We start from the raw sequence: 15,620 nt of genomic DNA, 5'->3' as shown, positions 1-15,620 counted from the left end.
CTGGTGTTTCACAGGCTCTAATCTGTCTATCCTGGGTTAGAATCCCGACCAAGCTATAAACTCTCATCCTGGTGTTTCACAGGCTCTAATCTGTCTATCCTGGGTTAGAATCCCGACCAAGCTATAAACTCTCATCCTGGTGTTTCACAGACTCTAATCTGTCTATCCTGGGTTAGAATCCCGACCCAGCTATAAACTATCATCCTGGTGTTTCACAGGCTCTAATCTGTCTATCCTGGGTTAGAATCCCGACCCAGCTATAAACTATCATCCTGGTGTTTCACAGGCTCTAATCTGTCTATCCTGAGTTAGAATCCCGACCCAGCTATAAACTCTCATCCTGGTGTTTCACAGGCTCTAATCTGTCTATCCTGAGTTAGAATCCCGACCCAGCTATAAACGATCATCCTGGTGTTTCACAGGCTCTAATCTGTCTATCCTGAGTTAGAATCCCGACCCAGCTATAAACTAGCATCCTGGTGTTTCACAGGCTCTAATCTGTCTATCCTGGGTTAGAATCCCGACCAAGCTATAAACTATCATCCTGGTGTTTCACAGGCTCTAATCTGTCTATCCTAGGTTAGAATCCCGACCCAGCTATAAACTAGCATCCTGGTGTTTCACAGGCTCTAATCTGTCTATCCTGAGTTAGAATCCCGACCCAGCTATAAACTAGCATCCTGGTGTTTCACAGGCTCTAATCTGTCTATCCTGGGTTAGAATCCCGACCAAGCTATAAACTATCATCCTGGTGTTTCACAGGCTCTAATCTGTCTATCCTGGGTTAGAATCCCGACCCAGCTATAAACTCTCATCCTGGTGTTTCACAGGCTCTAATCTGTCTATCCTGGGTTAGAATCCCGACCAAGCTATAAAATATCATCCTGGTGTTTCACAGGCTCTAATCTGTCTATCCTGGGTTAGAATCCCGACCAAGCTATAAAATATCATCCTGGTGTTTCACAGGCCCTAATCTGTCTATCCTGGGTTAGAATCCCGACCCAGCTATAAACTATCATCCTGGTGTTTCACAGGCTCTAATCTGTCTATCCTGGGTTAGAATCCCGACCAAGCTATAAACTATCATCCTGGTGTTTCACAGGCTCTAATCTGTCTATCCTGGGTTAGAATCCCGACCCAGCTATAAACTATCATCCTGGTGTTTCACAGGCCCTAATCTGTCTATCCTGGGTTAGAATCCCGACCAAGCTATAAACTATCATCCTGGTGTTTCACAGGCTCTAATCTGTCTATCCTGGGTTAGAATCCCGACCCAGCTATAAACTATCATCCTGGTGTTTCACAGGCTCTAATCTGTCTATCCTGGGTTAGAATCCCGACCAAGCTATAAACTATCATCCTGGTGTTTCACAGGCTCTAATCTGTCTATCCTGGGTTAGAATCCCGACCCAGCTATAAACTATCATCCTGGTGTTTCACAGGCTCTAATCTGTCTATCCTGGGTTAGAATCCCGACCCAGCTATAAACTATCATCCTGGTGTTTCACAGGCTCTAATCTGTCTATCCTGGGTTAGAATCCCGACCCAGCTATAAACTATCATCCTGGTGTTTCACAGGCTCTAATCTGTCTATCCTGGGTTAGAATCCCGACCAAGCTATAAACTATCATCCTGGTGTTTCACAGGCTCTAATCTGTCTATCCTGGGTTAGAATCCCGACCCAGCTATAAACTATCATCCTGGTGTTTCACAGGCTCTAATCTGTCTATCCTGGGTTAGAATCCCGACCAAGCTATAAACTATCATCCTGGTGTTTCACAGGCTCTAATCTGTCTATCATGGGTTAGAATCCCGACCCAGCTATAAACTATCATCCTGGTGTTTCACAGGCTCTAATCTGTCTATCATGGGTTAGAATCCCGACCCAGCTATAAACTATCATCCTGGTGTTTCACAGGCTCTAATCTGTCTATCCTGGGTTAGAATCCCGACCCAGCTATAAACTATCATCCTGGTGTTTCACAGGCTCTAATCTGTCTATCCTGGGTTAGAATCCCGACCCAGCTATAAACTATCATCCTGGTGTTTCACAGGCTCTAATCTGTCTATCCTGGGTTAGAATCCCGACCAAGCTATAAACTATCATCCTGGTGTTTCACAGGCTCTAATCTGTCTATCCTGGGTTAGAATCCCGACCCAGCTATAAACTATCATCCTGGTGTTTCACAGGCTCTAATCTGTCTATCCTGGGTTAGAATCCCGACCAAGCTATAAACTATCATCCTGGTGTTTCACAGGCTCTAATCTGTCTATCCTGGGTGAGAATCCCGACCCAGCTATAAACTATCATCCTGGTGTTTCACAGGCTCTAATCTGTCTATCCTGGGTTAGAATCCCGACCAAGCTATAAACTATCATCCTGGTGTTTCACAGGCTCTAATCTGTCTATCCTGGGTTAGAATCCCGACCCAGCTATAAACTATCATCCTGGTGTTTCACAGGCTCTAATCTGTCTATCCTGGGTTAGAATCCTGACCAAGCTATAAACTATCATCCTGGTGTTTCACAGGCTCTAATCTGTCTATCCTGGGTTAGAATCCCGACCCAGCTATAAACTATCATCCTGGTGTTTCACAGGCTCTAATCTGTCTATCCTGGGTTAGAATCCCGACCCAGCTATAAACTATCATCCTGGTGTTTCACAGGCTCTAATCTGTCTATCCTGGGTTAGAATCCCGACCAAGCTATAAACTATCATCCTGGTGTTTCACAGGCCCTAATCTGTCTATCCTGGGTTAGAATCCCGACCCAGCTATAAACTATCATCCTGGTGTTTCACAAGCCCTAATCTGTCTATCCTGGGTTAGAATCCCGACCCAGCTATAAACTATCATCCTGCTGTTTCACAGGCTCTAATCTGTCTATCCTGGGTTAGAATCCCGACCCAGCTATAAACTATCATCCTGGTGTTTCACAGGCTCTAATCTGTCTATCCTGGGTTAGAATCCCGACCCAGCTATAAACTCTCATCCTGGTGTTTCACAGGCTCTAATCTGTCTATCCTGGGTTAGAATCCCGACCAAGCTATAAACTCTCATCCTGGTGTTTCACAGGCTCTAATCTGTCTATCCTGGGTTAGAATCCCGACCCAGCTATAAACTATCATCCTGGTGTTTCACAGGCTCTAATCTGTCTATCCTGAGTTAGAATCCCGACCAAGCTATAAACTATCATCCTGGTGTTTCACAGGCTCTAATCTGTCTATCCTGGGTTAGAATCCCGACCCAGCTATAAACTCTCATCCTGGTGTTTCACAGGCCCTCATCTGTCTATCCTGGGTTAGAATCCCGACCCAGCTATAAACTATCATCCTGGTGTTTCACAGGCTCTAATCTGTCTATCATGGGTTAGAATCCCGACCCAGCTATAAACTATCATCCTGGTGTTTCACAGGCTCTAATCTGTCTATCCTGCGTTAGAATCCCGACCCAGCTATAAACTATCATCCTGGTGTTTCACAAGCCCTAATCTGTCTATCCTGGGTTAGAATCCCGACCAAGCTATAAACTATCATCCTGGTGTTTCACAGGCTCTAATCTGTCTATCCTGCGTTAGAATCCCGACCCAGCTATAAACTATCATCCTGGTGTTTCACAAGCTCTAATCTGTCTATCCTGGGTTAGAATCCCGACCAAGCTATAAACTATCATCCTGGTGTTTCACAAGCTCTAATCTGTCTATCCTGCGTTAGAATCCCGACCAAGCTATAAACTATCATCCTGGTGTTTCACAGGCTCTAATCTGTCTATCCTGCGTTAGAATCCCGACCCAGCTATAAACTATCATCCTGGTGTTTCACAAGCTCTAATCTGTCTATCCTGGGTTAGAATCCCGACCAAGCTATAAACTATCATCCTGGTGTTTCACAAGCTCTAATCTGTCTGTCCTGGGTTAGAATCCCGACCCAGCTATAAACTATCATCCTGGTGTTTCACAGGCTCTAATCTGTCTATCCTGGGTTAGAATCCCGACCCAGCTATAAACTATCATCCTGGTGTTTCACAAGCCCTAATCTGTCTATCCTGGGTTAGAATCCCGACCCAGCTATCAACTATCATCCTGGTGTTTCACAGGCTCTAATCTGTCTATCCTGGGTTAGAATCCCGACCCAGCTATAAACTATCATCCTGGTGTTTCACAGGCTCTAATCTGTCTATCCTGGGTTAGAATCCCGACCAAGCTATAAACTATCATCCTGGTATGGTGTTTCACAGGCTCTAATCTGTCTATCCTGGGTTAGAATCCCGACCCAGCTATCAACTATCATCCTGGTGTTTCACAGGCTCTAATCTGTCTATCCTGGGTTAGAATCCCGACCAAGCTATAAACTATCATCCTGGTGTTTCACAGGCTCTAATCTGTCTATCCTGGGTTAGAATCCCGACCCAGCTATAAACTATCATCCTGGTGTTTCACAAGCTCTAATCTGTCTATCCTGGGTTAGAATCCCGACCAAGCTATAAACTATCATCCTGGTGTTTCACAAGCTCTAATCTGTCTGTCCTGGGTTAGAATCCCGACCCAGCTATAAACTATCATCCTGGTGTTTCACAGGCTCTAATCTGTCTATCCTGGGTTAGAATCCCGACCCAGCTATAAACTATCATCCTGGTGTTTCACAAGCCCTAATCTGTCTATCCTGGGTTAGAATCCCGACCCAGCTATCAACTATCATCCTGGTGTTTCACAGGCTCTAATCTGTCTATCCTGGGTTAGAATCCCGACCCAGCTATAAACTATCATCCTGGTGTTTCACAGGCTCTAATCTGTCTATCCTGGGTTAGAATCCCGACCAAGCTATAAACTATCATCCTGGTGTTTCACAGGCTCTAATCTGTCTATCCTGGGTTAGAATCCCGACCCAGCTATAAACTATCATCCTGGTGTTTCACAAGCCCTAATCTGTCTATCCTGGGTTATAATCCCGACCAAGCTATCAACTATCATCCTGGTGTTTCACAGGCTCTAATCTGTCTATCCTGGGTTAGAATCCCGACCCAGCTATAAACTATCATCCTGGTGTTTCACAGGCTCTAATCTGTCTATCATGGGTTAGAATCCCGACCAAGCTATAAACTATCATCCTGGTGTTTCACAGGCTCTAATCTGTCTATCCTGGGTTAGAATCCCGACCAAGCTATAAACTATCATCCTGGTGTTTCACAGGCTCTAATCTGTCTATCATGGGTTAGAATCCCGACCCAGCTATAAACTCTCATCCTGGTGTTTCACAGGCCCTCATCTGTCTATCCTGGGTTAGAATCCCGACCAAGCTATATACTATCATCCTGGTGTTTCACAGGCCCTCATCTGTCTATCCTGGGTTAGAATCCCGACCAAGCTATATACTATCATCCTGGTGTTTCACAGGCCCTCATCTGTCTATCCTGGGTTAGAATCCCGAACAAGCTATATACTATCATCCTGGTGTTTCACAGGCCCTCATCTGTCTATCCTGGGTTAGAATCCCGACCCAGCTATAAACTCTCATCCTGGTGTTTCACAGGCTCTAATCTGTCTATCCTGGGTTAGAATCCCGACCCAGCTATAAACTATCATCCTGGTGTTTCACAGGCCCTCATCTATCTATCCTGGGTTAGAATCCCGACCCAGCTATAAACTATCATCCTGGTGTTTCACAGGCTCTAATCTGTCTATCCTGGGTTAGAATCCCCACCCAGCTATAAACTATCATCCTGGTGTTTCACAGGCTCTAATCTGTCTATCATGGGTTAGAATCCCGACCCAGCTATAAACTATCATCCTGGTGTTTCACAGGCTCTAATCTGTCTATCCTGGGTTAGAATCCCGACCCAGCTATAAACTATCATCCTGGTGTTTCACAGGCTCTAATCTGTCTATCCTGGGTTAGAATCCCGACCAAGCTATAAACTATCATCCTGGTGTTTCACAGGCTCTAATCTGTCTATCATGGGTTAGAATCCCGACCCAGCTATAAACTATCATCCTGGTGTTTCACAGGCTCTAATCTGTCTATCATGGGTTAGAATCCCGACCCAGCTATAAACTATCATCCTGGTGTTTCACAGGCTCTAATCTGTCTATCCTGGGTTAGAATCCCGACCCAGCTATAAACTATCATCCTGGTGTTTCACAGGCTCTAATCTGTCTATCCTGGGTTAGAATCCCGACCAAGCTATAAACTATCATCCTGGTGTTTCACAGGCTCTAATCTGTCTATCCTGGGTTAGAATCCCGACCAAGCTATAAACTATCATCCTGGTGTTTCACAGGCTCTAATCTGTCTATCCTGGGTTAGAATCCCGACCCAGCTATAAACTATCATCCTGGTGTTTCACAGGCTCTAATCTGTCTATCCTGGGTTAGAATCCCGACCAAGCTATAAACTATCATCCTGGTGTTTCACAGGCTCTAATCTGTCTATCCTGGGTGAGAATCCCGACCCAGCTATAAACTATCATCCTGGTGTTTCACAGGCTCTAATCTGTCTATCCTGGGTTAGAATCCCGACCAAGCTATAAACTATCATCCTGGTGTTTCACAGGCTCTAATCTGTCTATCCTGGGTTAGAATCCCGACCCAGCTATAAACTATCATCCTGGTGTTTCACAGGCTCTAATCTGTCTATCCTGGGTTCGAATCCCCACCCAACTATAAACTATCATCCTGGTGTTTCACAGGCTCTAATCTGTCTATCCTGGGTTAGAATCCCGACCCAGCTATAAACTATCATCCTGGTGTTTCACAGGCTCTAATCTGTCTATCCTGGGTTAGAATCCCGACCAAGCTATAAACTATCATCCTGGTGTTTCACAGGCCCTAATCTGTCTATCCTGGGTTAGAATCCCGACCCAGCTATAAACTATCATCCTGGTGTTTCACAGGCTCTAATCTGTCTATCCTGGGTTAGAATCCCGACCCAGCTATAAACTATCATCCTGGTGTTTCACAGGCTCTAATCTGTCTATCCTGGGTTAGAATCCCGACCCAGCTATAAACTCTCATCCTGGTGTTTCACAGGCTCTAATCTGTCTATCCTGGGTTAGAATCCCGACCAAGCTATAAACTCTCATCCTGGTGTTTCACAGGCTCTAATCTGTCTATCCTGGGTTAGAATCCCGACCCAGCTATAAACTATCATCCTGGTGTTTCACAGGCTCTAATCTGTCTATCCTGAGTTAGAATCCCGACCCAGCTATAAACTATCATCCTGGTGTTTCACAGGCTCTAATCTGTCTATCCTGGGTTAGAATCCCGACCCAGCTATAAACTATCATCCTGGTGTTTCACAGGCTCTAATCTGTCTATCCTGAGTTAGAATCCCGACCCAGCTATAAACTAGCATCCTGGTGTTTCACAGGCTCTAATCTGTCTATCCTGGGTTAGAATCCCGACCCAGCTATAAACTAGCATCCTGGTGTTTCACAGGCTCTAATCTCTCTATCCTGGGTTAGAATCCCGACCAAGCTATAAACTATCATCCTGGTGTTTCACAAGCCCTAATCTGTCTATCCTGGGTTAGAATCCCGACCAAGCTATAAACTATCATCCTGGTGTTTCACAGGCTCTAATCTGTCTATCCTGGGTTAGAATCCCGACCCAGCTATAAACTCTCATCCTGGTGTTTCACAGGCCCTCATCTGTCTATCCTGGGTTAGAATCCCGACCCAGCTATAAACTATCATCCTGGTGTTTCACAGGCTCTAATCTGTCTATCATGGGTTAGAATCCCGACCCAGCTATAAACTATCATCCTGGTGTTTCACAGGCTCTAATCTGTCTATCCTGCGTTAGAATCCCGACCCAGCTATAAACTATCATCCTGGTGTTTCACAAGCCCTAATCTGTCTATCCTGGGTTAGAATCCCGACCAAGCTATAAACTATCATCCTGGTGTTTCACAGGCTCTAATCTGTCTATCCTGCGTTAGAATCCCGACCCAGCTATAAACTATCATCCTGGTGTTTCACAAGCTCTAATCTGTCTATCCTGGGTTAGAATCCCGACCAAGCTATAAACTATCATCCTGGTGTTTCACAAGCTCTAATCTGTCTATCCTGCGTTAGAATCCCGACCAAGCTATAAACTATCATCCTGGTGTTTCACAGGCTCTAATCTGTCTATCCTGCGTTAGAATCCCGACCAAGCTATAAACTATCATCCTGGTGTTTCACAGGCTCTAATCTGTCTATCCTGCGTTAGAATCCCGACCCAGCTATAAACTATCATCCTGGTGTTTCACAAGCTCTAATCTGTCTATCCTGGGTTAGAATCCCGACCAAGCTATAAACTATCATCCTGGTGTTTCACAAGCTCTAATCTGTCTGTCCTGGGTTAGAATCCCGACCCAGCTATAAACTATCATCCTGGTGTTTCACAGGCTCTAATCTGTCTATCCTGGGTTAGAATCCCGACCCAGCTATAAACTATCATCCTGGTGTTTCACAAGCTCTAATCTGTCTATCATGGGTTAGAATCCCGACCCAGCTATAAACTATCATCCTGGTGTTTCACAGGCTCTAATCTGTCTATCCTGGGTTAGAATCCCGACCAAGCTATAAACTATCATCCTGGTATGGTGTTTCACAGGCTCTAATCTGTCTATCCTGGGTTAGAATCCCGACCCAGCTATCAACTATCATCCTGGTGTTTCACAGGCTCTAATCTGTCTATCCTGGGTTAGAATCCCGACCAAGCTATAAACTATCATCCTGGTGTTTCACAGGCTCTAATCTGTCTATCCTGGGTTAGAATCCCGACCCAGCTATAAACTATCATCCTGGTGTTTCACAAGCTCTAATCTGTCTATCCTGGGTTAGAATCCCGACCAAGCTATAAACTATCATCCTGGTGTTTCACAAGCTCTAATCTGTCTGTCCTGGGTTAGAATCCCGACCCAGCTATAAACTATCATCCTGGTGTTTCACAGGCTCTAATCTGTCTATCCTGGGTTAGAATCCCGACCCAGCTATAAACTATCATCCTGGTGTTTCACAAGCCCTAATCTGTCTATCCTGGGTTAGAATCCCGACCCAGCTATCAACTATCATCCTGGTGTTTCACAGGCTCTAATCTGTCTATCCTGGGTTAGAATCCCGACCCAGCTATAAACTATCATCCTGGTGTTTCACAGGCTCTAATCTGTCTATCCTGGGTTAGAATCCCGACCAAGCTATAAACTATCATCCTGGTGTTTCACAGGCTCTAATCTGTCTATCCTGGGTTAGAATCCCGACCCAGCTATAAACTATCATCCTGGTGTTTCACAAGCCCTAATCTGTCTATCCTGGGTTATAATCCCGACCAAGCTATCAACTATCATCCTGGTGTTTCACAGGCTCTAATCTGTCTATCCTGGGTTAGAATCCCGACCCAGCTATAAACTATCATCCTGGTGTTTCACAGGCTCTAATCTGTCTATCATGGGTTAGAATCCCGACCAAGCTATAAACTATCATCCTGGTATGGTGTTTCACAGGCTCTAATCTGTCTATCCTGGGTTAGAATCCCGACCAAGCTATAAACTATCATCCTGGTGTTTCACAGGCTCTAATCTGTCTATCATGGGTTAGAATCCCGACCCAGCTATAAACTCTCATCCTGGTGTTTCACAGGCCCTCATCTGTCTATCCTGGGTTAGAATCCCGACCAAGCTATATACTATCATCCTGGTGTTTCACAGGCCCTCATCTGTCTATCCTGGGTTAGAATCCCGACCAAGCTATATACTATCATCCTGGTGTTTCACAGGCCCTCATCTGTCTATCCTGGGTTAGAATCCCGAACAAGCTATATACTATCATCCTGGTGTTTCACAGGCCCTCATCTGTCTATCCTGGGTTAGAATCCCGACCCAGCTATAAACTCTCATCCTGGTGTTTCACAGGCTCTAATCTGTCTATCCTGGGTTAGAATCCCGACCCAGCTATAAACTATCATCCTGGTGTTTCACAGGCCCTCATCTATCTATCCTGGGTTAGAATCCCGACCCAGCTATAAACTCTCATCCTGGTGTTTCACAGGCTCTCATCTGTCTATCCTGGGTTAGAATCCCGACCCAGCTATAAACTATCATCCTGGTGTTTCACAGGCTCTAATCTGTCTATCCTGGGTTAGAATCCCCACCCAGCTATAAACTATCATCCTGGTGTTTCACAGGCTCTAATCTGTCTATCATGGGTTAGAATCCCGACCCAGCTATAAACTATCATCCTGGTGTTTCACAGGCTCTAATCTGTCTATCCTGGGTTAGAATCCAGACCAAGCTATAAACTATCATCCTGGTGTTTCACAGGCTCTAATCTCTCTATCCTGGGTTAGAATCCCCACCCAGCTATAAACTATCATCCTGGTGTTTCACAGGCTCTAATCTGTCTATCCTGGGTTAGAATCCCAACCCAGCTATAAACTATCATCCTGGTGTTTCACAGGCTCTAATCTCTCTATCCTGGGTTAGAATCCAGACCAAGCTATAAACTATCATCCTGGTGTTTCACAGGCTCTAATCTCTCTATCCTGGGTTAGAATCCCCACCCAGCTATAAACTATCATCCTGGTGTTTCACAGGCTCTAATCTGTCTATCCTGGGTTAGAATCCCAACCCAGCTATAAACTATCATCCTGGTGTTTCACAGGCTCTAATCTGTCTATCCTGGGTTAGAATCCCCACCCAGCTATAAACTATCATCCTGGTGTTTCACAGGCTCTAATCTGTCTATCCTGGGTTAGAATCCAGACCCAGCTATAAACTATCATCCTGGTTTTTCAATGGCAGGTGATTCATCAATGTGTGTGCCGTCCCACATCAAACTTGGAGACCCATTTGTCGACATTCGTTGGTGGACATCCCACGGTGTCCTTCATGAAGAGTCGGCGAGCTATCACCGGCACGCTGAACATGTTGCCCATTCCTGCTCTAACCTGCAGCGGGCACTGCATCAGCGGCACAGCAGAACACTGTACACTCAGTCAATGGTGGATGTTACCCCACAGCCGTGTAAGTACAGTGACACCATATAGTCCTTCATGGAGTGTTCGTTCTGCAGAAGGGGTTCCTTGGCTCGGGTAAGATTCCTGCTCAGGTCACCAGTCCGACATAGGAAGTCAAGGAAGGGTTTTGTAACTTGTTCAGGATGCCGGCGATAGCCCGTCTACAGTATTCACGAAGGACACCGTGGGATCTTTAACGTCCACCAACGAATGGTGACAGATGGGACGACCGGCTTAATGTCTATCTGAGGGACGGAACACGTTGATGAATCACCTGTCCGTGAAACACCAGGATGAATAAAGTGACACATTAAAAACTCCCAAACAATCAAATTTGTACAGCAGTGTTTTAGAACACTTTTGACATAGACTGTTTCACACACACACACTCACACACACACTCACACACACACTCACACAATCACACACACACACAATCACACACACACACACACACACACACACACACACACACACAAACACACACACTCACACACAATCACACACAAACACACTCACACACAAACACACAGCGCGAGGTATCAATGTGTCCATCATCCATTAACCTTGACGTTAAGCTGGAGGACTCATCTGCCAGAACTGGTTGTTTGTGGTGGACGTCAAAGATCCCATGTTATCTTTCAAGTCTGGGAGAGTTATCACAGGCACCTCGAACCGAATTCCAAATTTCTGCTCAAATTGCAGGTAACAGGTAACAGGTAACAGGTACTGGAGCTGCAGGTAACAGGTACTCTAGCCTTGACAACAGGTTGCACTGCTTGCAATGTCAGAGTGTGATTACTGTCGAGGAGGGAGCAGCTCTGACAACACCACCAAATTCACTGACCCAGGGTCTTCACATGTCACATATCAACAGCCACCTTGGGGTGTAAAAAGGGCGACCATGATATATCTATATATATATATATATATATATCATGGTCGCCCTTTGTTATACCACACAGTATAACTCTCACAAATATACTGCTTTAGCAGGACGAACCTGCCTTTGTGCACAACACCATAATATGAATACTATATATATATTACACATGTGACCAGGTGTGTTTTGAAATTATATACACACACATATATATATATATACATTACACATATGACCAGGTGTGTTTTGAAATTATAAACACATATATATATATTACACATGTGACGAGCTGTGTTTTGAAATTGTACACACACACACACACACACACACACACACACACACACACACACACACACACACACACACACACACACACACACACACATATATATATATATACGCACACGAACAAACAATCAGTGTTTTAGAAAGTGTAAGTTGTTTCAGAAATTGGCAATTCGGAGGACATTGACATTTAATTGCATGATGTATATGAATTTCTCATAATTAGAAAACTTCTTCGAGCCAGTCTTGGCTTGAGATATGAAACAAACATTTAATATAAAATAACAGTAAAATATCTGGCACCCGAAACAATATGGCAATTCTCGTAAAGAGGTGAACTAAATTACCTTTCGTGATTCTCAACAACACAGGTAAATCATAGAAGAAAACATTAAGGGTTTGAAGTCAAATTTAATAACTATTGCTAATTATTATTTACATAATCAGGCCAAACTTTTCAGATCTAATTTCCCATTCAATCTATTAATACTTTAACCTGTCCAATTATTCTCACCTTACTGTGGAGTCAGCTGGGAAATACGTTTGGCCCAAGTCTTTCAGGAACCGGCTGGCCAGGCCTCATGTGTTTGGCTGAAAGCGACTCGGGCAGGAATTTGTCATATTTTTCCGGGTGCCGGCGATAGCTCGCCTACTCCTCGCTACAGACACCGTGGGATCTTTAACGTCCACCAATCGATGCTAAGAGAGCGGACCCGTCCGACCGATGCGCACTCAGTGATGCAACGCCCAGTCAATCCAACAATCTAGTCAAACTTAGTCGAGACAGGTCAAAAGGAAGTGAGTTGCCTCCACGGCATCCCGTCGGACACGTAATTGTCCGGTGAATACGTACCCGTAAATGGAGTCTTTGTCCCTCTTAAGTGCGTCGCTGATCGGAGAGCTAACGGGTCCGGGAACCAGGCCTCCATGCGCGGTGTACTGCTGGTGTCCGGCCTGAACGTGTCCGTGCGGCCCGTGGTTTAGATGCTGGAGTGCTGGTCTGGAGCTGTGCACGTCTCCGTAAATTAAACTCGGCATCCCGTCCAGCGGGCCGTAAGGCAAGAGATCGTCGTACTGTGGGAAGAGACAAGGAGGGTGGGGTAAGCTTGCTGGGAAGGAACACCTATCCGGGGAATTTGGGCGCCACTTCGGAAATGCCGGTTCCATGACTGCGCCGTGCACGTGGAGAGAGCCGGAGCGAGGAGGCACACAAGGAACTGCAGGCGCCTCAATTTGAAGGGGCGATATTGATTTGGGGGAGGGAGTAGGGCATTTGGGACGATGATGGAGGTTGTTTCTTTCTTTCTTTCTTTTTTACAGCTGATGATATTGATGGCTTGTAGAGGTCTGATGATAAGAGGCGATTGGACGAGGTTGGTGGTTAAAAAACGCGGAGGTGGAGTCGGTGTTCGAAAATAATGAACCGGGCGGGGGTGTGTCGCCGACGGGTGGTGGGGATAAGGGGGGCAGTGGGGGAAAAGTTGGATGGAGCGCGATTGAAGACATCTGCAACAAGCGAGTGGTGCAAGCTGGACTTGGCCGAGGGACCATGGAAGGAAGATCATCGCGAATAAGGTTCTGGACATCAGTGGTTTCAATGCCATCTCGGACGTATCATCGAAGAATGGCCGATTCCGTATAACAATTATCCATGATAGATGTATACCCGTCGACCATGACTGACAGCAAAATAGACCAGTGTTGAGAGGAAACCAGCAGAGGTGGGCTCATTTAATTGGTGGCAGAGGTGGGATCCTTTTTTTGGTGGCAGAGGTGGGATCCTTTTTTTGGTGGCAGAGGTGGGATCCTCACCAAAAGACCTAGCTTTCAAAATCTTGATCCTGATTTTGGCCCCTGAAGAGAAGACCTTTCATGCATGGCAACTATAGGGAAGAGCTCCTCACATTTTTGCCTCTGTTGAAGTGAGCACGACCGATGCGTGCGTTCACACGTGTTCACCACATATGATATGCAGTAGCATCGCCTGCATAACAAGCTGCACGTCCTGTGCAACTTGCTCACCCATTCGAGGACGCACGGCCGCTCCATATGGTCTCATTAGGCGCGAGGCGCACCACCGCACAAAGCAGTGTCAATCCGATTAGCAATTCGGATGGATAAAACAAGCCCGGATTAGAGAACCGGACAATGCTCTCCGAACACTGGCTGGCCAAGCCGTTGCCTATATTAAACGGCCTTTTCCTAAATGGGTCTACTACCAGGGCGTCCGTGTGCCGCCGAAGTAGGGTCACCAGCGGCGGGTTCAAATTCCCTCTTTAATGATAAGAATGAGTGTGGATATTGGAAAGGAGAAAGGGGGAGTAACCAAGAGAGGAAAGGAGAGAAAAAGCGGGACAGGCACTCAGATACACAACATCCCATGTGTACACACACACATGTATGTATATATATATATATATATATATATATATATACACACATATATATGTGCAGACATAGTGCGGGCTTACCCTTTGTGTCATTCGGAAGCGAAGGGAAGGATTCAGTCGGCCTAGAGGCGGCCAGCCCGTCGGCTGGCCCGCAGATAACAGACCCTTTATGCCCCTCTACGCTGAGCCAGAGGAGCGTCCTGCGTGTCCCTCCACCCTCCGCGGTGCGCTCACTCTCTGCGCACATTCACGCACAGCCCATGCTCCCCGGAGCAGCCCCGAGGGCACACCGGCCGAACTACTCTGTACGGCCCCGCGCCCGTCAGGGGGCCGCCTCAAGCCTGGCACGGGACGCCCAAGGCCTGGCAAATGGCGAAGCAGGCGGCTTCAGCTGGGTTTAAGCGACGATATTGCAGGGAGGGGGTACGTGCACGACCGGGAGGCCGGAGAGGGAAGGATGAAGGGGGAGTACTGGAGGGAAGGGAGGGAATGCACATGGTAAGGCGAGCGCCTGCCTGGGAGGGATGTTCTAAAAAAAGGGGACTCTTCGCATCCCGCTTGTGGAATTCCAGCATGAGGAAAGACTCTTTCCAAACCACGTGTACTATTTTCCTTCATACATATATTCAAATATATATATATATATATATATATATATATATATATATATATATATATATATATTGCTGCGGTTTTGAGAACCCCTCACTTGTAAATAATAACTCTTGTAAATATCCCATCATTTAATAAGGTCGCACCCATAGTTAGGCCATATGCAACACGTAGGACACCATAGGACTGTCAGTTATTTCCTAAATATGTGTTTCAGATAAGGCTGTGTTCCCAATAGTTGCATCTGCGTTGCATTAATTAAATAAGATAGGCCCCATTCCGTCCATTTTGCCAGTCTCTCTCTCCAAATTGTATTACGTGCCTCTGCCAGCCGCAGCCGCCTTGGCGCTCGCTCCAAACGCCATTACGCACGCGGTCAAGCTTGGAGAAGAAGGGGCCGGAGTGCCAAGAACGAGGTGTGGCCACGTCAACTCACCACCAGGGCGTGGCCGGTAAAC

General features: G+C 46.0%; 1 protein-coding gene across 2 annotated transcripts in view; it reads right to left on the bottom strand.

Moving 5' to 3' along the window:
- LOC137426536 (homeobox protein Meis1) overlaps positions 1 to 14,964 on the bottom strand; it is a 214,203-nt gene extending 199,239 nt beyond the window's left edge. For both annotated transcript variants that reach the window (XM_068115151.2, XM_078779323.1), the window contains exons 1-2: positions 14,632 to 14,964; positions 13,014 to 13,234 (exon numbers count right to left, since the gene is read on the bottom strand). In XM_068115151.2, the coding sequence (XP_067971252.1) occupies positions 13,014 to 13,234; positions 14,632 to 14,643 (233 nt within the window). In that variant the 5' untranslated portion in view covers positions 14,644 to 14,964. The remainder of the gene's footprint in view (positions 1 to 13,013; positions 13,235 to 14,631) is intronic.
- Between the last annotated feature and the right edge of the window lie 656 nt (positions 14,965 to 15,620).

Source organism: Myxine glutinosa, chromosome 5 (assembly GCF_964187855.1).
Source record: "Myxine glutinosa chromosome 5, kmMyxGlut1.1, whole genome shotgun sequence".
NCBI classification, from domain to species: domain Eukaryota; kingdom Metazoa; phylum Chordata; class Myxini; order Myxiniformes; family Myxinidae; genus Myxine; species Myxine glutinosa.
This window is presented reverse-complemented; position numbering and strand designations above follow the sequence as displayed.